General features: G+C 41.3%; 1 protein-coding gene and 1 long non-coding RNA gene across 7 annotated transcripts in view; one reads left to right on the top strand and one right to left on the bottom strand.

Annotated features, from left to right (window-relative positions):
• COL4A5 (collagen type IV alpha 5 chain) overlaps positions 1–10,546 on the bottom strand; it is a 135,105-nt gene extending 124,559 nt beyond the window's left edge. For all 5 annotated transcript variants that reach the window (XM_026653061.2, XM_029911863.1, XM_029911864.1 and 2 more), the window contains exon 1: positions 10,312–10,546. In XM_026653061.2, coding sequence (XP_026508846.1) covers positions 10,312–10,392 — 81 coding nt within the window. In that variant the 5' untranslated portion in view covers positions 10,393–10,546. The remainder of the gene's footprint in view (positions 1–10,311) is intronic.
• A 971-nt stretch (positions 10,547–11,517) lies between these two features.
• On the top strand, positions 11,518–12,752 carry LOC113406724. 2 transcript variants are annotated; one of them, XR_003369844.1, is made up of 4 exons: positions 11,518–11,570; positions 11,740–11,837; positions 11,961–12,009; positions 12,669–12,752. It is a non-coding gene; the product is annotated as an uncharacterized LOC113406724 (long non-coding RNA). The 2 variants fall into 2 exon arrangements; XR_003369845.1 differs by having other exon boundaries at positions 11,523–11,570; positions 11,737–11,837.
• Positions 12,753–23,211: the final 10,459 nt, after the last annotated feature.

Raw genomic sequence — 23,211 nt, 5'->3', positions numbered from 1 at the left:
GTTAGAAAACTAAATTCTTCTTAGGAAAGAAGGAATATTTGTTTGTACACTGTTCTGTTGCTTTCGAAGAACCATATCCAGCAGGGAGAGAAAGGGAAAAATTAATAAGTTTCAACTTGACCAATTAATAGCATTGCAATTATACAATTAGAAATAGCTAGGGCATGATCCTGCAGACTTTACACTTTGTATACTTTATCTTGTGTCTGCTTGTGTAAGACTTACAAGCCTGGGTCCCTAATTAGCAATTTTTAAAATCATTAGATTTAATTTTGCTACAGATTTGTTGCACTTTCAGCTCAGCTTTTATCTTTATTCTATTAATTCCATGTTATATGCAGGTTCTCTCCCCATACTACACAATTTGAAATGTTTTCATTATCTAACCAAAACGCAACACATTTCCTTTTAAAAGTACAGTGTATTAGTAAATCACAATGAAACTTCTTCACTAAGTAGCACTGACTTCAGTTTTCTTTCCCAGTGGGTGAGGCTTTGGGGACTGGGAGGAAGGATACTACACAGGTCCAAAACTTGCTGTCTTCAGTCAGTGCCAAACTACAGGACTAGTACCAAAATAAAAACCATTTGCTGTACCAGTGATTATTGTGAGGTCCAGTTGTTTATGAATCACAAACAAATGCTTTATACTATTAGAACGCCAGGAATAGCAGGAAGCATTCGTTCTAGATGCAGCATAAAATTAGCAGCTGCTATCTTAAGAACCAGAGCTAGAAGCCAATGCTTTTATACAACAGCCAGAAAGCTGGGAATTTGAATCCCAAGAGATACAAGTAATCCATCCACCTCTAACTCTAGCAAGTCATAGAATAAACTGCTAGTCATCTCAGAATTAATCAAAAAGGACACAGTTAAGTTCTGATATCTCATAACCTGGAAGGGCTAGATTGTTGACAGATTATAAATGCTGTCAGGACCAGCAAGCTTTCCCCAAGCATTGGTTCTGCATCAGAAAATAAAAACATATGAATGTAATGAGCACTACATGTACTCTGAAGTGGCCAATAATTAGTCTTATTTCCAGTTTGGTTTTTCAACATTCCTCTTCTTGGAATGAGGGGGTTGTTGGGAGAGGGAAAGTGGTACACAAAAAATCCATTCCTTAGGACTCAAGAATAAATTAAAAACCTTCTGCTTTTGCCTGTGGTTCTGTGTGCACAATAAACTGTGGCTAAGTGGCAGCATCTAGGACATCTAACCACTTGATCTGACCAAGCAATCACAACATCCAACACCACATCTTTTGCACACAATTCTGTGACCAGAACTGGAGTATTGGCACAAATATTAAACACAGCTTTAAACAGTTGGCCCAAATGTAAGAGACAAAGCAATGTGGACATTACTTAAAACCAGAATTTTTTCAGGAAGAATCTGAATTTACTATTTATCTCTGCAACCCATCTCATCTTGCAAATACAAAATTCCAATGACAAGTCATGGAATAGCTGAATGCTCAGTATGCATGTATACACTGAGAAGGTAGAGTGCCTGAAAGCTGTATTTTTAATCTTCAACATTGCTTTGAAGCTAGCAGCATCTCAGAAGAGTTCATGCTATACAAGTTACTCCAAATGAAACTGTTACATATTATCACTGGTTTAAAAGGGCATCCTAAGAACAACATTGTATGGAGCTACACTGACGTAGCAAGATCTCTAAAAGCGATCCAGTGGAGAGTTCACACAGTTCAAAGGATTAGACTACAGAAGTCTTTTTCATACTCCCATGAAGCATATTATGTTCTTTTGCCCTCTACTCAATTGTCTTTATAGTATTTGTAAGAGAACAAATCTATTGCACTTTGCTCCAATTAAGAATATCCTAATAAATCTAAATAATACATTTTTATTAATACCTTAAGTCCTGTAACATACCATTTGGACAGATTTCTGCATGTTCTCATAATACCAACAGCAACATGTAGTTGTATTTCAGTAAGTTCTTTGTACCAACGTGTATTTTTTTAAAATACAAGTTTCCATAGCTCAAAAACACAAGATTTGCTATTTGTTATCAAATTCCTAATTCAGATATGTTTTCCCTTTGGAATTTTAAAGATGGATAATACGTAAAGCTATGTATGATATTAAGAAATAAAAACACTTTCAAATTCTCTATTTAAAAAGATGGATCTGACTCTAGAGTGTATGGTGCATTGGTATTAGACAGATCGGTCTTACCCAGAGGAATAAAGTGTTCATCACCAAAGATATGAAAATTAAGCAGCTTTCACTGGATTTTAGGTCTACTCTGATAATCTCGGAAGTGGATTAAACAAGTATGAGTAAACAACAAACAGTCCTTAGTCAGTATGTCTACCTGCAAAAGGTCCTGCTGTAGAAATCCACATAGTACAAAATAAAGTTGTCTGCAAACTGCATTTCATATACAGTACATCCAAGAGTTCCTTGAGTCTGGCCTTTTCCTTTTAAAATGGAGTTCTGGCACATACTGAAATATAACTTTTACTATTAATATCTTCAAATAGCTAAGATTTGTGAGAGGGCAGAAACAAAATACATGACAGTTGACAAACCTGACAGACTGTAAAATTGGTTTTCAATTAAACAGATTATGGTTTGAGTCTTCCTGTTACAAAATGGGGAGTGTTTCAGGTGAGTAATCAATATGTATTTATAGAATTCAACAGCAAGTGTTCTGAATTCTAAGCACCAGTTTTGGTATCCATTTCTTCCTTGTGTACGTGTAACTTTCAGTCAGATGGAGCTACATGCATGTATAAAGGGGAGATAACAAAAAGGCCAAAAAGTAGCATGGGGGAGTGCGTTCCTGCTCCAGAGACCAAAATATAGTTACAAGAATCCTCCCTCCCCCTAAGAAGAAAAGAAACCAGGAGGTTAAGTGTTACGGATTTCTACGTGGTTGAAAGTCAACAATAGCTGTATCAGAAAATACTCTTTATATTACACCCTTTTGAATGAAGCCCCAAACCTAGAGTGACCTTTTATAAGCAGCATGGTCCTCTCTGTTGAGACCTATGCAAGGCCAGTTAAATTCTTGCTAGCTAACATGCCTTTCCACATTTACATCCTTGTTTTAGGTCAGGCCACCCACTTTCCAATATTCACCTGAAGAAATCATCATATCTACTAGGAGGAATAGGACTTGACAAAATACTATGGAGTCCAGTTTCCGGTCTGCACTTAAGTCAATTGCTACTACTCCCATCTGTATTTAGAATTCAAGCTTTAACCAATGCCTGCTCGTGCCAGATCAAATAGTTCACTATACATTATACATACAAAATTACTTGAATAATGTGTGTATTAGTCAGCAATAGCACAAAGTTGTATGCAATTTTATAGGTGCCCACTTCATTCCAGGCCGGGGGGGGGGGTATAAAAATCAATTGGATTTTTTTGATAAAATGCTTTGAGGAAAAAAACATATCTAAAGATAGTTTTAATTAAGATTATAGCTCAAAGATATCTCATCATGGAATAAGAATTATAAATTCTAATTCTATAGTATGAGACAATATATTCATGTAATGTTTAAGAAAAGTTTTGTAAATGAGTTCCAATAGTTCATGGATTAGGGACCCAAGCTTATGGGGTTCCAGGGGCTTCTGTATAGATTTAGATTAATCTTTCTCTCTACCCAATGGGACTTGGTATCTTCTAGACTGAGCACTATCAGAGATGCTTAGTTTTGCAGTTCTCAAACTGTGGATTTGTGTCTCCAGAGATAACATGGTTGTTAACAGCAAAAATGTTTTTAAATAAATAATATATAGAGGTGAGAAATAACAGACCTCAACCCTATTGTCCCTCTGCAAATTTGCGTACACAGCGTCAATCCCTTCTCTCTCTCTAAAAGTGCAAAGTTTCAAAAAGTTCAATGACTAGAAGATTGTTGGGGGCAGAATAGATCTGGACAAGGAGAAGAAGTCTGGAGATAAATGTGCGAAGGGAAGGACGGGCAGTAGAAACAAAAGTGAAACTGTTTGAACAGCATATTCCAGAAGTCTTGAGGTCTTTCTGAGTGTAGCCTTCATTGATTTGAGATCTACCATTCTCTCACTAGAAGGGAAAATCTATTATGGCAGCAGGCCATAAAAGAGACCCAGTTTGGGAATATTTTAATAAAGTTCCTCTACCTGTGGGTAAGACAGGCATGTGTGCAAAATGCGAACAGTGCAACAGAGAAATGCAAGGCCTGGTTGCCCGAATGAAACATCATGAAAAGCGTTCCGTCTCAGGAGGAAGCTGTGTTAAAGATGATGAAAGAAACATGTCTGAACATGCAGGATCTTCAGGTTGGTAAACTATTTTATTTCAGGCAGTCTTTAAGAAAGAAGTATGTCTTCCTTCTGAACTATTCTTGAATTCTCATATTTGAGCAAAAAAATATTGTTGTTACTCTATGGTACTATCATTTTAGATGCGGTTGTAGCTGAAATAGGCAGATCTTCCTTTTACAATTTCACCTTTAAAGTAGTATTGAGTGTCAGTGAATGTGATGAGTAATACTAAATAAGCAGTATGGTAATAAAAATTAAATAACTGCATTGACTTATTTTGTTTAGGAGAATCCATCCTCAACATACAGGATTCTGAAGACTATCCACCTTCAAGATCACCATCATTTTCTATAGTTTCAGAGTTATCTGCCAATGATAGTGTTTCAGTCACATCATGTATGTCACATAGCCACAGTATATCACCTGTAGCAAAAAGAAAAGAAAAAAAAAGAGTCTCCAGCATCCAGAAACAACCACAGATACGTTTGTGATAAGAACAAGAGGTAATTGATGAAAAAATTGCCTGGTTTGTTTATGCAACAGACTCTCCTTTCCGTATGATTGAGAACCCACACTTCATTAACATAGTTCAGCCATTAAGACCAGGATACAGTCCACCCAACAAAGCAGATGTCGCAGGCAAACTGCTGGATAAAGTGGATGAAAAAGAAATTGAGCAGTGTGCAAAAGATCTAGAGGGTAAAATTGCTCCACCCATCAAGACTCAGGTTAACAATGTCCACAATGATCCTGTTGTATGTGCGTGCTTGTGTGACAACAGAAGAAGGGAATGTCTTCCTTACAGGAACTATACATCAGGAAATGCATACACTACACAGCAGAATACTTACAAGAAGTAGCAGTAAAAGCTATAACAAACTGTGAAAAAAAAAAAATCAAATGTCTAGTATGCAGCTTGGTCACAGACCATGCTGCAAATGTATCCAAGATGAGAAGAAATTTAGAAGAGAGTCCCAAGCTAATAATACACAGTTGCAGTGCTCATTTGATGCACCTCCTAGCCAAAGACTCCAGTGTTCCAGAAATAAAGGCTAATGTTGTTGAAATTGCAAAATACTTCTGTAACAACCACTTTGCAGCAGCTGCTCTGAAAAAAGTGGGAGAAACCAACTAACTCTCCCACAAGACGTGTGATGGAACTCAGTAAGGGACTGTTTTGAGCACTATATCAAGAACTGGCCTAATATGATGACAGTTTGTGAACAAAATCATGAAAAAAAATAGATGGCACTGTCACAGCCAAAGTTCTCAACATTGGGCTTAAGAAAAATGTTGAACACATGCTGAGTACCCTGAAGCCTGTTTCTGTAGCCTTGAACAAAATGCAGCAAAATAGCGGTTTTATTGCTGACCCTGTTGAAATTTGGAAGGAACTGAGTGAGATCTTAAAAAGAGAAATATGCAATGACAGAGTTAAATTACAAGCATTAAAAAAAACAAAACAAATGGGACAAGCACCATCTCCAGCTCATTTTCTTGCAAATATCCTCAATACTCGGTACCAGGGTCAAACCTTAACTGCTGAAGAAGAGGAGTTGGCTATGACACGGACATCCAGCAATTATCCATAATGCCAACTATAATAAACTTCAGAGTTAAGGGTGAACCATTCATGAAATATATGTTTGCTGATGTTTTAAAGAAAGTCACACCAGTGAACTAGTGGAAGTCACTTAAGTACTTGGATTCAGAGACTGTTGAAGTGAAAAATCTCACTTTTAACAGCAGTAGCTTCTTCTGCCGGTGTAGAAAGTCCAAACTGGGAAGAAAATATTCTAATTCATTCCAAATTGAGAAATCGTTTGGGATCTGAAAAAGCAGGAAAGCTTGTTTTTCTTTTCCAGATTATGAACAAACAGGAAAATGAAGATGAAGACGACTAAGTTAGCTGCAGAAGCCAATATTTTAAGTTTCTTGTGTTGACCTGGCTGACACAGTCTATTTAAATTTTTGTTTTTGTTTTTAAATATTTCATTTAAAATTGTTTTTAACTAAAATAGTTAGCAAAAACAAACCTGGTTTAAAAAAAAAACTTGAATGTTTAACTAAATTCAAAAATTCATATGCTTGTTTTGTTAAAATATGATGTTTGCTGTTGAAGAAAAATAATCCAGAATACATAACGTTGTTGTTTTGGTTAAACAAAACAATTTAAATGTCTGTCTGGTGATGTTCTCCTCCTAATACAGCATGGCAAGAAAATCCTCCAAATATTAATGATTAACCTATTGAATTGGAGATATTTATGAAGTCATTGGGAGGTGAACTATCTGCTTCAATTACCTTTGGTAAATGAAATAATGAAACAATCATTCATTTTCTGATATAGCTGTAAAACTCATCTGAAAAGTTTTCAAAATAAATCACTTTAAAAATGTATAGTGTGTACCTTCTAAAAATGAAACCTACATCTATCTCAGAGTTGTGAAGAATATGTATTAAGGTTATAACAACCGACAAGAATGCACTTTTATGTAGAAATCCATGATTAAATCGAGTCTTCCTGACTGATTTAAATCATGATTTAAATCACTAATTTGACTTCAAATCAAATCTACCCTGGTTCCAGGTCACAAAAATGCTCAGCTCAAGCCCACCACAAAACATTTCACTTGAAACAAAGCAATAAATCTGTAGAAATTAGATTTCTTTATTCAACCTGCCAACCATGCAATCGCCAAAGAAATTTAAGAGAGAAAGTTTGATGGCCTTTGTCAATTGCATTAGAGGTCAAATTATTTTACAAAGCATAGTACTATTTTCTTCTTTTCCCTCCATCTTTTACACCACAAAATCATTTAAAATGTTTTTCCACCTTCTCCTTTTAATTCACAGCATTAATTTCACTTAATACCTCAAAACCCAACTTATTACATTTATGTATAACACATTTCTAGCTTTCTTTTTTTTTAAATCAGTTCTAAATTACTTAAAATTTACCTTCACTAGCCACTTTGTGGTTGACCCAATCTGTGTATTTTGTATGTTTTTAGTGAATTTTTGGTAATTAAGACCCAGATTCTTGCCTAATGTAAGCCAGCATAACTCCGTTAGTTTCAATGGAATTGCACAGATTTTCCACCAGTTGAAAACTAGTGCAATGTTTATTGCTTTCAACCGTCTTTAAAAACAAACAAACAAACAAAAAAAAACAACGATACCAGTTTTGTAACAGTCACACATTAAAAGTGACAAGGTGGGTAAGGAAATATTTTTTATTGGGCCAACTTTTGTTGGTGAGAGAGACAACCTTTTGCGCTTACATAGAGCTCTTCATTAGGCGTGTTTTTCCTATTCTACATTTGCTGTGATGCAACTGAAATGCCACCTGCTATCAAGAGTCATATGCACATCAATACCAAACATGTAACAGAGCATTTATTCAAGAACATAGCTCCTTCAAACTACTCTACTTGAAGGAACTCTGTTTTGTAGTAGGTATGTTTCCACCTACCTATGGTAAACATGACAACATACCCTTATGAGCGCATATTTTCATTCTAGAGTAAGCATCATTTTGTGCAGCAATTGCACTATACTTCACTACCACTTTAACAAATGACTGCTATTAGTCTACCTGCTAATTTTCCATTGTTCTCCAACAGCTATATGCCTCACTCTATATTAATGTTCAGCCCGTATAAAAGTGTGTATAAAGAAAACAAACTGGGCACTTTTGACAGTTGCCATATGCTATACTTCAGTATATCTGAGGCCAGCAGAAGAACATTCCCTCTCAGTTTCCCATTTTATCCTTTCTAGCTTCTCCCCTTATTTTAAAGTCCCCAAGAACTTTATATAGGACGTTTCCATGTATGTTTCCAGATTCAATTGCTTGGATTTTGTTGTGTCTGAATGCCACTTTTTCAAAATAGGTTAAACATATTAGTGTAGCTCCTCTCCAATAAGACTTACACTATTCATTGTAAAGACAACATAGCATATGAATCACAAATCCATATAGTGTTCATATTACTTACTCAAAAGCGCACTGCCAAACTTCCATACCCAATGAGGTCCATGAATAATCAAAATAAGTGAGTACAGTTCTTCCCTCCTCTGTTGTATGAGGTTCTGGTGCACATTTTTGGACAAGCCATCTGGGCTGCCTTATCGTAGCGGAATGGAAGCATCATCCTAACTCCAATATATTCACCCTGCTCTCAGTGTACATTGCTATACACACAGTTATTTCAATAATCTGGCACCGGGCCAGAGAAAATGCTATTTTTATTAGAAACAAACAAACAAAAATGCATTAAGGTGGTTAGAATAACAAGTCCAGATATAAATGTGGTCAAGACATGAGCCCATTTCAGTCCACGGCACTAAATCTGCTTGCTTAAAAATTCCCAGAACAACAACAGGATAGCTGGTATCTATTAGACAGGTTGCTATTGAGATCACACTATAAATCATACCCTTTATGATGATTATCCTCTGATCATAATCTTATTAGGACACATAGCCCTGGAGGAAGGTGGGAGGAACATGACGTTTTTACTTTTTTGAAGGCCAATGCTATGTCTAAAAGTTTCATCCTAAAGGAAGGTACTTAAAACAACTATACCATTCTGATAGCTCTGATTTTTTTAAGAAAAATGGAGGGGGGGGGGAGGAGAATCATGTTCAGGGCATTTCTCATGTTCATAGGAGTTCAGATTTCATCCAGGAGATGATCATTTAGCTAAGCAATAGAATCTAATGCACTTTTCCTTCAACAGCAAGCATGAACAATTTCCCCCATATCATCTCGCTAACTGAAAGAAACAATTATACAGCTTAAGCATTTAACCTTAGAGAAAAGTTTGTGACAGTGCAATTTATGATGGTGCAAAGAAATGACACTTTTTGGGCTACATATGTATCTGTATGCAGCTGCACTAATTTTGCTGAGTTTATTCACGAACTAGGCTATTATTTATTTTAGGTGAAACAACTACACTAACCCTGTGTCTTTTCTCCCATTCTTAAGGCCTAACCATTCCAGGGTAGATGTATGGTACCATCCCCTTCCCAAACCGGGATATAGTATTTCCCAAAGCCACCTACTGTACATGCTCTAGATCGCAGCACACCTCTACAACTCTCTCAGCCTGATTTCATATATATGCAAAAGGCAGAACTGAAGTACTCTCAGGAAGACTAGTTACAACCTGAGGAGATGCTTGCCAGCAAAATCATAGAATATCAGGGCTGGAAGGGACCTCAGGAGGTCATCTAGTCCAACCCCCATGCTCAAAGCAGGACCAATCCCCAAAAATCATGCCCTGGAGTCTCCTGAAAGTCCCCACCAGGTCCGGGTAGGAGTTAGGGATGCAGGTGAACACCTTTGTGCTAGGGTAACAGTGAAGCTAACGCACAGACAGACCGACCTCTGTGGGGCTGCCCTCCTTTCTCTCTCTCTTGTCACTTCCAGCTCGGCTCCCGAGCTGCCAGTTCCACTCACACCCTTGCAAAAGAGCGCGAGGGGAGCAGTGAACCTGATGCGGAGAAAGAGAGAAAACACATCGGCTGCCTTTGCTTCGCAGCCAGCCCCGTGGCGGAGCCCCAGAAGGAGCCCCTGATAGAGCCACCAGAAGACACTGGAGGGCAGGGACATCCTCCCTCCCCCCACGACACACAAGTTTCTCTCTCTGTCGTGCCCCATCACCGCTGCCTTGGGGCGAGGAGCGAGCGGCGGGCGCTGGGGGGAAGCTCTGGATTGCGATGCAGCCTGTCACCGTGGCCGGGGGAAGGAGCAGCGGGCGGTGCGGGCGCCCTGCTCGCACGGGGGCTGCAGCCCAGACGCACTTACCGGGGGGGGGGGGTCCCCAGCTCCCGGCACTGCACGGCCAGGGCTCCCGGCGCTGCACCCTATTTTTAAACAGCCGAAAGCTCCCCAAAGCGGTTTTGGGTTACCCGGGTTATAAATACGAGACGCCGCCGAGCCAGCGGGGCGGAGGAAAACCCCGCGGCCAGGAGCGGAGCGGAGCCCCGGGAGAAAGGGGGGCAGCACTTACCGCAGCCTCTGCGCTCAGCCCCCCGAGCCCCAGCAGCACCAGGCAGGCGGCAGCCAGGCGGCGGCAGCCCCGCAGCTTCATTCTCCTCCCGGGCTCAGCAGCCCCGCGCGCTCCCGGGCTGGCCCTGCAGCGCTGACATAGCCCGGCCGGGGGCCAGGCGGGGCTGAGCCTGCGGAGCGAGTCCCCCCTCCCCCAAGCCGCCCTCGCGCCGGCCCTTTTCACTCTACTCCGCCGGGCCAACTTCTCCCAACTCCACTGCTCCCGGCGCTACTTTGCCCCCAAAAAAGGCATGCCTGCGGTATCCCTCCGCCGCACTCGTCTGGCTAATGGGCAACCTGGCTGGGGGCAGAGCGCTCCTGCACGGGGGGGGGGGGGCATTGCCCTGAGCATTCATTTCACGCGCACCGCTCAGACACCTGTGCGGTGGACATGTGTACGTCTGTGTTTGCCCCCGCCCTCGGTCTAAAAAAACCCCAAAACAAACAACCTGCCCCCCTGCCCCGGACTGAGATTCCACTGTCTTTACAGGGGACTATTTATTGCGGCGGAAGAGTCCCTTGGGAGAGTGCGGGATGTCATCTTGGAAGTGCCTGTTTGCAGGCAGCCCCATCCCGGGGAGAGGAGCGCTAGGGTCAGGGAGGTCAAGAGAAGATCAATGCTTGGACACTCCAGGTGCACGCTGCGCCTTGTTCTACCTCACACGGGCTAGCATGAAACCGGTGTCACTCTGTATCTGCAGCTGTTAGCACCCTAGGTAGCAGGGATGGGAGGCAGAAAACACCAGGTAACTTCCCTTTTAAGAGCCCATCGGAAACTTTGCTGTTCTAAAAAAGGAAGTTTTACCCCACAAATGCCAAGTAAAATGAGGTGTGCCTAGTTGTACTTTTAACCCACCAGGATGCCCCTTTGCTGAGTTTTAATATACACCAGAAAAGTTGCCTGCTACACACCCAGCTGTATGGCTAGGAGCGATCACCACGGGGGTGGGAGGAGGTGGCAGACGTACAAAGCAATTCTATCTCAGGGCATCTTTAGAGTCACATTAAATCACTTGTGTTGGAAGAATGTGTCGCCCTCAGCATTGGTCGTGGCAGGGACAGATCAGGGATAAGTACATGGGAAGAACTGGACAATTAGGTGTGTGTGTGGGGGGGGGGATTGTGTCTGTTTTTCTGTGATTGACAGTCCTAGGTCCTCCCCCTTCCTCCATTCCTCTTCTCCCCTGCCTGCTGCAGGGCACTCCGAGGAAAGCAACTTTGGTGAGTTCGCTTTTATCTCCACCATGATCTTGCTTCTCAACCGCTTCGTGCCTGCGCTTGCTCTGCCCCTGAATGCAGATGGATCAATATAATCTCTCTCTCTCTCTTTCCCTTTTTTGTGGCCCCTTCTCCCCTTGCCCGCTCTTTGCCCCCCTCCTTCTCCCAGCAGACCGTAGTTTAACCACCGGGCAGCGAAGCTTTCAATGAACCGGAGCAACGGAGCCGTGTGAAGTGCTTCCACTGGCAGGGGAACAGCATGCACACAGGGTGAGTCCCCAGCCCTTCTCCTATGGGGTCGGGGGGATGGTCTGTTTGGTTTTGCTCCTGCTCCCTCTGTGTTTTGGGTGCCCCGAGGGGGTAACGTGTTGTTTCATTTGCCTCCCACTGCAGGCTTGTTGTTCTGGTTGCTTTCTGCCTGGCTGAGGAACTGGTGCTTGGGGTAAGTTTCAGATCCAGTGCAATCCTTATGTTATTGTTACCGACCCTTATAATGCTGAAGGTGAGGCTGCGTATGCATGAGCTTGGGGCTGAACTCAGAGCATACCTTCCTGTGCGTGGGTTGGTTTTAAAAGTCACAGCATCGATTGATTCCATGGATGTTGTTTTCCCGCGGTGGTATGAGAACTTGTGGCACGTACAATTTGTGAATATACCAATTATTTGGGATTGGATTGAGCGTGTATCTGTATGTGTGTTAATTTGTAAAAAGTTACAGTATGTATTGGCTGCAAAAGTATGCAATTTATGTGCATAATTTACATAGATAACCTAACATATAGCACTTGCTTTAGTTCTGTACGTCTCTGCTTCCCTGTTTTATTCTTGCATACCTGTGCATTGCTAAATATGAAACTTGATTAATCAGTCCTTTTGGAGTTCCTCAACTGGAAAATGCCACTTTATGATTCTCTTAAGAGTCAATCTGATATTTTCTTTTGCTTCCCTTCTGGTCTTCTTTGATTATTCTTTACAAAGCTACTATGCATCAAAAGACAATTTGTACAGAATGTAAGACCATTTTATTGCAACAGCGCTTAATAGTTGACCAGTGATAAACTGGCTGGCTCTGCCTTCTTTTTCTGTCCTCTCTCTCCTCAGATGCTAATGTTACAAGTTGAAGGCTAATCCTTTAAATTCTTGCTCACACAAGCAGTCCCATTGAAGACAGTCACACAGAGGATCAGGCCCTCAAATTTTATATCAAGATGAACAATTCTGAATAAATGTCTGCTTGATGGATCACAGACTATTCTTTTTGTGCCCCTGTGTAACTTTGTAAGAAGTTAGTGTAAAGAAGGATAACCACTAATAATCAAGGATGCTGGTTTTATGTGCTCATAAATTTGACCATTACTTTGGCTGAAACATTTCTTAATAATATAGGTTTCAGAGTAGCAGCCGTGTTAGTCTGTATCCGCAAAAAGAACAGGAGTACTTGTGGCACCTTAGAGACTAACAAATTTATTAGAGCATAAGCTTTCGTGGGCTACAACCCACTTCTTCGGATGCAAATTTGTTAGTCTCTAAGGTGCCACAAGTACTCCTGTTCTTAATAATATAGTTAAGATAATGAACTCTTTAGTCCCCTCAGCTGCTCTAAATTAAAGATCCCTTTAAAAAATCCATAAAGTGTAAACCCTGTGAGTTTAAATTTAGAGCCCAATTGATGTACCAACAGTAGTTCAAAACAATCTTTTGTCACATTGTGATGTAAACTAAGGCTACACAACACTTACGAATCAATTCTTTGTAGTGTTTAACTTACAGTACACATACTGCCATGAATCTGTGAAAACATTTGGAACACATGTACTTTCAAAATATTTTTATTTAGTTCACATTTTAGCACAGTTCTTTAACAAAAGCAGCTTAAAATAAGAATTTGTGATTTGACTGGATACAGTTTGTCAACAATGTAAAATCAAAATATTCATCTGCTTCACTAGTATTTAGATACAGTTGTATCTTTAAAGGATTAGAAGCTTTTTATTTTTAAAGTCTTCAAAAATGTTTTCAAGTACTCACTAAACTGTTTCTTTCAAATACATACAAGTTTTACACTGTTTGTAAATACATAGGGCTTAATACTGTATTGCCTTGCACCTTCTGTAATCAGTTTTACTTGTGCCAAGTGAGTGCAAAATCCTACCATTGTGATTTGTTAGCATTTTATGTTCCCTTTGAGCAGGTGTAAATGATTACACTCGGTGCAAGGCAGTGCAGAATCAGCCCCTATGTATTTATCTTACCTCTTACCGTTTAATACAAACTTTTTTTTTTTAAATGCTGTGTACAGTGGAATTTGTGTGAGACCATATTTATGTGGCACCTGCCTTAGAATATCGCCTCCAAAATAACCCAGAACATAGTGGGCTACATTCTTCACTCATTTACACCAGTGCATACTGAAGTATTCAGTCAGTATAAATGGAGTTATTCTGGATTTACAGTGACATAACAGAACAGAATTTGAGTCCCTCTTTCCATTTCTGCTTCATGCATATTAGGTTGTTGCGCAACCAATTTTTGGTAAGTTCCTTGCCCGGTCCTTTAAGACAGGTTTTGTTGTATGTAAAGGGAAACAGTAAACCTGAAACCTAGTTAATTTAAAAATAATATTTTTTAAAAATAGGCCTTGCCCCTGAATCCCCATACCATTTGTTATGGGTTGACAACAATATTTTCTTATTTTCTTTAAACAAAAATTCTCTCCTTGTTGTTGTATGTGAAAACCATACAAAAATAAGTATGAAACTGAATAATAACTAGGTCCTGCAAGCATTTATACATGGGAGTAGTTAATTAGGAACTCCAGGATTTGTTCCTAATTAACTATACACAAAGTGCTGTTAAATGTACATAAATATAGACAATTCTGTGTTATCAAACTTAAAAGGACTGAACATACAGGATAGAGTATTAAAATTTCAGATTAGTGGAGCATAATATTTTTACATAAGGTTATTCCCATAGATGTACAGTGTACATGCAAAATTTATCTAGCAGAGAATATTACACTTTGTACGCAAGATTTTCAAAATCAGATTAATTTAAAATAAATAGTTCAAAGTACCATTCTAGCATATCATACCAAATTGTTAAACAATGAGTATTAAGGAGTCTTTCTGAACATGCCTTTTTGGCCATGGTTGATATAGGTCATTCTACTTTTCCTAAGTGGAAACTCTTTTCTCCACTAAGTTCATTTAAGTCATTTATGTGGCTCAGAGGCCTATTTCTCAACCATATTTATAGTCACTTATACTTGTAAAACAGGGAGGTTTAAAATGTTACCAAATCAGACTTTTCCACTCACACTGGTGGTAGCATTTTACACCCAGTTTTCACAACTGTAAATGACTAGGCATGGTGCAAAACAGTGCAGGATTAGGCGTCTAGTGTTCATGAATTATTTAATTTTTCTAGAACTCATGTTGAAATGATAGATTCTCTGTTCACATATGGCCCGATCCTGTGCCAGTCAAGTCACTGGGAGATTCTATTGATGGGAGCATAATTGGATTGGGCCCTTACAGAGTGTTGGGATACTTCTGGTTGTCTGCAGTACAGAACCTTATGATTTTATACCTTGCAGTATTAAAACCCGGATCAATTGTTTATCTCTAAAATTCTATCGCTGGTGTTTCATAAAGCTCTAACCAGCACAAAAAGCATGATTATGTATGAATTGGGATGCCTAGTAACTGAGAGGCACGTTGTTAGAGATAACTGTGACGTTGGTCTCTAACTTCTCATACTGTATAACTTCAGTTATATTTGGTTTGCTGTAAGCTTTGAGGCATAGCTCAAGGGGATGTTGTCAGCTTGAAATCTAGCCAGTTTTTTTTTTATATGAGTTAAAAGTAACTTCAGAAACTGTATCTGCCTGAGTCCTCCTGTCAATTTGTGTCATTTTACAGCCACATGTTCCTTTAAAAAAAATATAGAGTCCCCTCCTCTCCTCTTAAAACAACACATACAAACAATAGCGGAAACAGTCTAAGGCCCTGCTCCTGCAAGGTGGTCTGCACAGACAGACTCTTGCATCTTTACAGAGCTCCATTGAAGTCACTGGGGCTCCATATGGGTACAAGGATCTGACTAGATACAAGGGATGTCAAATGCACAAAGTAAATAAACTGGAAAAATAGAATACCTTTCTCTCGTCCCTCAGTTATTGTAATCTTCAGTATTATGTATAACAATAGTAGGTAGAATAGTTCAGACATAAGTTTAATTTTTGAGGGGATGATACTCTCTCAAAATTCCTAGAGCAAATGCTATGCACTGTTACATTTGTGCAACATAATCGAAGTGAGGTGCAGATGCACTGTAGTTACTGACAATAGAAGATGGTCAGTTTAGTTTTGCTGAGCTTTGGTCCTGTCACTTTTTACCATTTTTTTCAGCAGGTACTAATGAAATGATATCACATGCTTTATTCACAAGGTAAAGAATGTAGCTAAGAAATGGTGTCACCGTTTTAATCATTTAGCAATGTGAGTTTTCCACATAGGCTTGTGTGAAGTAAGGTACCTGTATTTTAACAGATTTGGACTGAGACTTTTCAAAGTCAAGTGGTGGATTTAGCCAAATGACTCCCATTAACTTCAATGGGAGCTGTGTTTCGAAATCCTTTAGCTGGCTTTGAAAATCTCAGCCATGGCCTGACACACTGTATGTGCCAGGGAATATGAACTACCCCCTGAACCTTGGGATACCTCAGCGCTGTCCTTTCTGTATTAGTTATTTGTCACTGTTTTTAATCACCTTGCTGATTCTGATCAGTTTCTACTGTTCATAGCTTAGATCACAAGAAAAAGGTCTCTTCAAGGGGCTTCTTTGTGTTTAAGTGCTTTTTTGTTTATATTATGAATAATATTGGGTCAGGAAATTAAGGTGCCTAGATGTTGTGAGTGTAAGTACAAGAAAATTATTTAATAAGAAATGACTCCACTACTCTAATTTGTCAGTTTGAGTTGTTAAGGTATTGTGCAGCTAATCAAGCAACACGTCTAGATCTCTGATGAAATCTATATATCCTGACTGTCCACTGGCAAACATGATTCTTTTGCACACTGAGTGAACTATAGAAAGATATGTTGGTTAAACATGTCTTGTTGAGTGAAGAATCATAATGTATTGCCTCTAGAGAAATGGATGTGTGTTGCTCTCCTATATTTTAATTGAAAATTTGGCTGTGCCTGTCATTTTATGGCACAGATCATGTCTTAAGACAGGCATCCTTATTAGTTTCAGTGACTGCCAGGATATTTGAGTAAGAGCTACACAAGTCCTCCTTTCTTTCAGTCCTGAAAGTCCTTAAGAATAAAGCACTGAGCAGATTAAGAAAGTGGACAATATGTCAAATTGCACAGGAATATTTATTCTTGTTTGATAGCCTTATTTCACCAATATTCTTATTAATTTGGTAAGTACCTATAGTACTGTGACGTATTTTTGCAAAGGAGCTAAGATAGTTTATAATATTGAGTGACTATAATGGTCATGAAAGGTGCTGTGGTGATCATGCTGGAGACAGAAGCTATTCCCTTCACCCGCATGGCCCCACAATATGCCAACATTTTTATGGCTGACCTGGAACAACGCTTCCTCAGCTCTCGTCCACTCACGCCCCTTCTCTACCTACACTACATTGATGACATCTTCATCATCTGGACCCATGGGAAGGAGACTCTGGAAGAATTCCACCACGATTTCAACAGCTTCCACCCCACCATCAACCTCAGCCTGGACCAATCTACATGGGAGGTCCACTTCCTAGACACCACGGTACAAATAAGCGACGGTCACGTTAACACCACCCTATACCGAAAACCCACCGACCGCTATGCCTACCTTCATGCCTCCAGATTCCATCCCAGACACACCACACGATCCATCATCTACAGCCAAGCGCTAAAGGTATAACCGCATTTGCTCCAACCCCTCAGACAGAGACCAACACCTCAAAACTACGATACCCGCACCAGGAAATAAGGAAACAAATCAACAGAGCCAGACATGTACCCAGAAGCCTCCTGCTGCAAGACAACCCAAGAAAGAAACCAACAGAACTCCACTGGCCGTCACCTACAGTCCTCAGCTAAAACCTCTCCAACGCATCATCAGTGATCTACAACCCATCCTGGACAACGATCCCTCGCTTTCACAGGCCGTGGGAGGCAGGCCAGTCCACGCCCACAGACAACCCGCCAACCTTAAGCATATTCTCACCAGCAACCACACACCGCACCATAGTAACTCTAACTTAGGAACCAATCCATGCAACAAACCTCGATGCCAACCTATTTACACCAGCGACACCATCACAGGACCTAACCAGATCAGCCACAACATCACCGGTTCATTCACTTGCACGTCCACCAATGTAATACATGCCATCATGTGCCAGCAATGCCCCTCTGCTATGTACATCGGCCAAACTGGACAATCCCTGCGTAAAAGGATAAATGGACACAAGTCAGATATTAGGAATGGCAATATACAAAAACCTGTAGGAGAACACTTCAGCCTTCCTGGACACACAATAGCAGATTTAAAGGTAGCCATTCTGCAGCAAAAAAAGTTCAGGACCAGACTCCACAGAGAAACTGCTGAACTTCAGTTCATTTGCAAATTTGACACCATCAGCTCAGGATTAAACAAAGACTGTGAATGGCTAGCCAACTACAAAAGCAGTTTCTCCTCCCTAGGTGTTCACACCTCAACTGCTAGAAGGGGGCCTCATCCTCCCTGGTTGAACTAAACTTCTTATGTCTAGACTGATTCTTGCCTGCATATTTACACCTGCCTCTGGAAATTTCCACCACATGCGTCTGACGAAGTGGGTATTCACCCACAAAGCTTATGCTCCAATACTTCTGTTAGTCTATAAGGTGCCACAGGACTCTTCGTTGCTCTTCACTAAGAAAGTACAGGAAAGACAGTGGTGGTGCACAAAGCTGAATAAAGGCAATCTGGGGCTCCAATTACACCATGTCATGGGGCCTATTCCAACTCTGCCCCATGCCTCCACCTGGAATGGCAGTGATAGGGGCTCTCACTCCCTACCTAGGAAGGCAGTGGTGCAGGGTTCCCTATCCCTTTGGGAGGAGTAGGGGTCCCTTCTTTCTATTGGCGAGGCAAGGATGACATCAGAGTTGGACCCTTCAGTACTTAAGTCAGCAGCCTGGGTGTATCAGCATGAGTGGGTGGGTAGGCTGGGTCTGCTGCAGTCTTCTTCAGCCACCCACTGAGGGCTCTGTTGGGGTGATATTGGTGGGGATCCCAGGGCAGTGGGCTTCGGTGTTCACTCTCTATTGAAATGCAAGAATCTGTTTGCCCCTTTCAGAGCTATTGTTTCAGACTGTCAGTAGACACCATTGCAGCGGTAGGCTTGGCTCACGTTCTCAAGCTTTGCTTTGCAAGCACATGGGCTAGAAATGTACAAAAGCACAGATTCTGATCTCATCCCATTGCTCCAGGAACTTGGGCCCTAGTCTGGCCTTAGTAGCTCATTTCCCCCATATCACCCTGAGGTCCTTGGAGAATACGGCTGGAGCATATTTCCATAGGTGAGATGGTAACTGATTTTTCCATGTCCCTTCAGTTGTTGGTCTTTTTGCTGAGACTGCTGGGAATGGTGCCAGTCTTGATGTGAACCACTGTTCACTAGGAACCGTATTGAGACTACCAGCACATCCCACAGTAACCATGGTTCTTCAGCAACCATTGGACTTTCAGACATGATTGACTCAGACTCAAAGCAGTTACTTATAAGATAGAGACTGAGTATGTCATTACTAGTCCCCTGAGATTCATTTTTGTTAATACATTTGTATATGGACTGATCAGATGTCCTTTTTATTCTTCAGCATTTAACACATTATTCTGCAGACCATCCAGGGTGTACAGCAGTATCCAAGTAATGAATACAACCTGACTTAGAACCATTGATGTTATTGGAGTTGCACTAGGTTATGCCAGGGCATGCTTAGGCCACATGGTCCAGTTTCTATCCTCCCATACTGTATCTAGAGGTGTTCTTGCTGATTCTCTATGCCTTAGCTCAACATGTTTGCAGTACAACTGTTCAATGGTTTATAATGTCACTGTAGTTAAGACATATTGGATCAAATTAATCTGTACTGTAACTCCTTATTTTCTGTGGAGTTACGCCAAGGAATAATGTGGTCTAATAGCTATAAGAATAGTCATGATAGAGAAGAATTAACTGTTTAAATGAACAAGCTAAAGACATAATAGTGGCTCTCTTAGTCCTACTTCGAACAATTCATAGTTCCTATATGTGTGGTTTTATGGTCATTAGAAAATGAGATCAACTCCCAACTTTTTGTTTGTTTGTTTTGATCATTTACTGTAAGTGACTAACCTTTTGGTAGCATGACTGTTTCTATAGCTATCACACCTTTATCTGGCTGTGTGCTTTTTCTGGAGAGAATTAATTTGTTATTTTGCTGAGGCCTGTATGGAGGAAGAGTCAACAGAAAGTTTAAGAAGAAATAATATAAAATTTGAATGTATATCCTTGTAAATGTAAAACAAAATCTTCATCCATTCACTAGGCAAGATAGTCACTAAACAGCCATAGAAATACTTAGGGCTTGAGGCCCCTATTCTTGTTTGGCTTTATGCGGTGCGTGTAGTCCCATTGGGAAAGGATCTTAATTCGATACAGGAGGTCTGTTATGTTATTCCCCGATTGCAGTAAGAACATGCTGAGAACTATGAACAAAACTAATTTAAAACTGAATCTGAGTATATACAAATATAAGAGGTCATGCATGCAAAGCCAGTTCTCTAATGAGTGCCAAGGCCTGTGCAGAATTTTTCTTAGTACCGTGTATTATATTTTTCTTATTGAACAAAGAGCTTTTTATACACAGACTGTTTTTTGGATGCTAAAGATCAGTGAGTGTTGAAAATGTGGCATTCCATTTGGCACTTAGATAATAGAAAAAATGAAGAATTCCTTCAAAACACAACAATGCCCAGGACTTTAGCTTTCTTTCTTTGCAATATAATAAAGAAGCTATTTGGGACTGTGGATGCCTCATGCACAGGTGTGAAAGGAGGCATATGGTACAAAGTGTCTTCTCCCCCTATTGCCCTCCGTGCCTTCTGCCCTGTGCAGGGCCAGCTGTAATGCCAGACTTCAAAGCCCGGGAGAGTCTAGCACTAGCAAGTAGGGCTAGAGTCCATAAAGTATGCAACGAGGTCTTGGATGGGTCATAGCCCCTTATCTTCTGCCCGACTTCACAGCCTCCTGCCGGCAAGGATGGGTAGTGATCTCTGCCACTTTATGCCTTCCTCAGTCTCTTCCCAGGGGATATCTCCAGCACTTGCCTCTTCTGCTGTGCATAGATTTCCCAAGCAGTCTCAGAGGAAAATTGACCTGACTGTTGTTTATAAGATGCTCACAGGGGCCAGGATTAATCAAAGCAGGCAGGCACATGCTTAACTTTAAGCATATAACCAATCCCACTTAAATAAGTTTACGTACTTTGCTAAACTGGGGCCAGGATTCTCAGCAGCTGAAATAAAATCTGACAAAACTTTTCCTCTTGGGAAAGCTGAGTGTCTTGGAGCCACTGAAACTGTCCGTCTACACTAGTGGTGCCCAAACTTTTCCTGTCACTCTCCGCCCCCTACCAGTAATGGAATCTGTCTGTGCCCCCCACCCTCCAATACTGCACAGTTTGCTCAGCAGAGGAGCTTGGGCTGAAGATGGAGCTAGGGTCAGAACTGGGAATGTGGAAGGAGCTGGGGCTAGAGGTGGAGCTGGCTTGGGGGTGGAGAGGGAATGAGAGCAAAGCTGGCTGGGGGGGGGGGGCAGAGCAGGGACTGGGAGCGGAGCGGAGCTGTGGCTGGGAGCGGAGCTGAGCTGGGAGCAGAGCGGGGCTGGGTGGTGCTACCTCCCTGCCTCCCCCCCACCCCCAGGGGCTGGCCCAGGCCGTGCTGTTCGCCCCTCTGAACGTTCCTCCATGCCCCCCAGGGGGGCCCACCCCACATTTTGGGGACTACTGATCTACACCATTGGTAGGGTCCTACCAAATTCACAGTCCATTTTGGTCAATTTCATGGTCATAGGGTTTTGAAAATAATAAATTTAATGATTTCAGCTATTTAAATCTGAAATTTCATGGTGGTGTAATTGTAGGGGTCCTGACTCAAAAAGAAGTTGTGGGAGGTCGAAAGTTATTGTAGGGGGAGGTTGTGGTATTGCTATCCTTACTTGTGCGCTGCTGCTGGCGGCGGCTCTGCCTTCAGAGCTGGGCAACTGGAGAGCAGTGGCTGCTGGCCGGAAGCCCAGCTCTGAAGGCAGAGCCGCTGCCAGCAGCAGCGAAGAAGTGAGGATGGCATGGTATGGTATTGCCACCCTTACTTCTGTGCTGCTGCCTGCAGAGCTGGGCCCTCAGTCAGCAGACGCCACTCTCCGACTCTGAAGGTAGCAACGCAGAAGTAAGGTGGCAATACTGTGACCCCCCTAAAGTAACCTTTGACCTCCCTGCACCTCTCTTTTGGGTCAGGACCCCCCAATTTGAGAAATGCTGGTCTCCCCCATGAAATCTGTATAGTATAGGGTAAAAGCATACAAAAGAGCAGATTTCATGGGGGGGGGAGACCAGATTTCACGGTCCGTGATGTGTTTTTCATAGCCATGAATTTGGTAGGGCCCTAACCATTGGGCAGACAGTACTACAACAGTTTACCCTCCGTTCACGTTTGCAGGTTTCCTTTATAACTCTAATGGCTAGAAGCATGTTTCTTTTTATTTCACAGCTTAGTATTTTATGTCTGTGAAGCAGACTGAGGCCCTCAAATGGAAAGTGCTGTGTAAATGCAAAAGTTGGTGAATTAAAGAAGTGCTTTGCATTTCAGAATTTGTACAGAGCTTTCTGAGTTACTAAAGATTGCACGTTATTTCCCAAGTACAGAAATGGGAACTCCGTATCTTTCAGTGATCCTTATAATTTTTTAAAAAGAAAAGAAATTGTGATGTACAGTGTGAGTGTTGTTTGCTAGTTTCCCATTCAAGCTGCCAGGGAAAGTTCTGCCTGAAAGTAAACCACTTGTTGAGAGCGTATCTGGAACTTTCCTACTTACTTGCAGGATGATTTTTCCAATGGAAGTCAGAATTTGCATATAGGAAAATTACCCAAGCTTAGGACTGTTAACGGTGAGCATTTTAGCTCTTTCCAGCTGTCCTAACTTGTATTCTGATGACTCCAGGCATCTGGTATTTGTTTTTAGATAGGCAAGAGTAATAAAAATAGCAAGAAGTTGTGATAAGAAAATTGGGCCCAATCCTGTGACTGCTTACTCTCACAAGCAGTTTTGAGTGCAGTCAGCGACACTGCTCTTGTGAGATAGGACTTCTCCTGGGAGTAGGAGATGCAGGGTTTGGTCCTCACTTAAAGAGATAATTCAGGCAGAATTTGAGTTAGCTGCTCATTTACAGGCTCTCCAGCTGGCAGTCTGTGCAAGTACCTTATTACTGCTGCCCCCTTGGATGCTGGGGGTAGGGGGGTGTGAGGAGAGAGAAGTAGCTTGACACTAATACAGTACGTCTTACAAATAAAGTGTGACAAAGGTGGGGGGTGGGGAGGGTCACTTT

This window comes from Terrapene carolina, unplaced genomic scaffold (assembly GCF_002925995.2).
Source record: "Terrapene carolina triunguis isolate 2854851 unplaced genomic scaffold, T_m_triunguis-2.0 Scaffold131, whole genome shotgun sequence".
Classification (NCBI taxonomy): Eukaryota; Metazoa; Chordata; order Testudines; family Emydidae; genus Terrapene; species Terrapene triunguis.
Note: the sequence above shows the minus strand (reverse complement) of the source record. Positions and strands in the feature narration are given on the sequence as shown.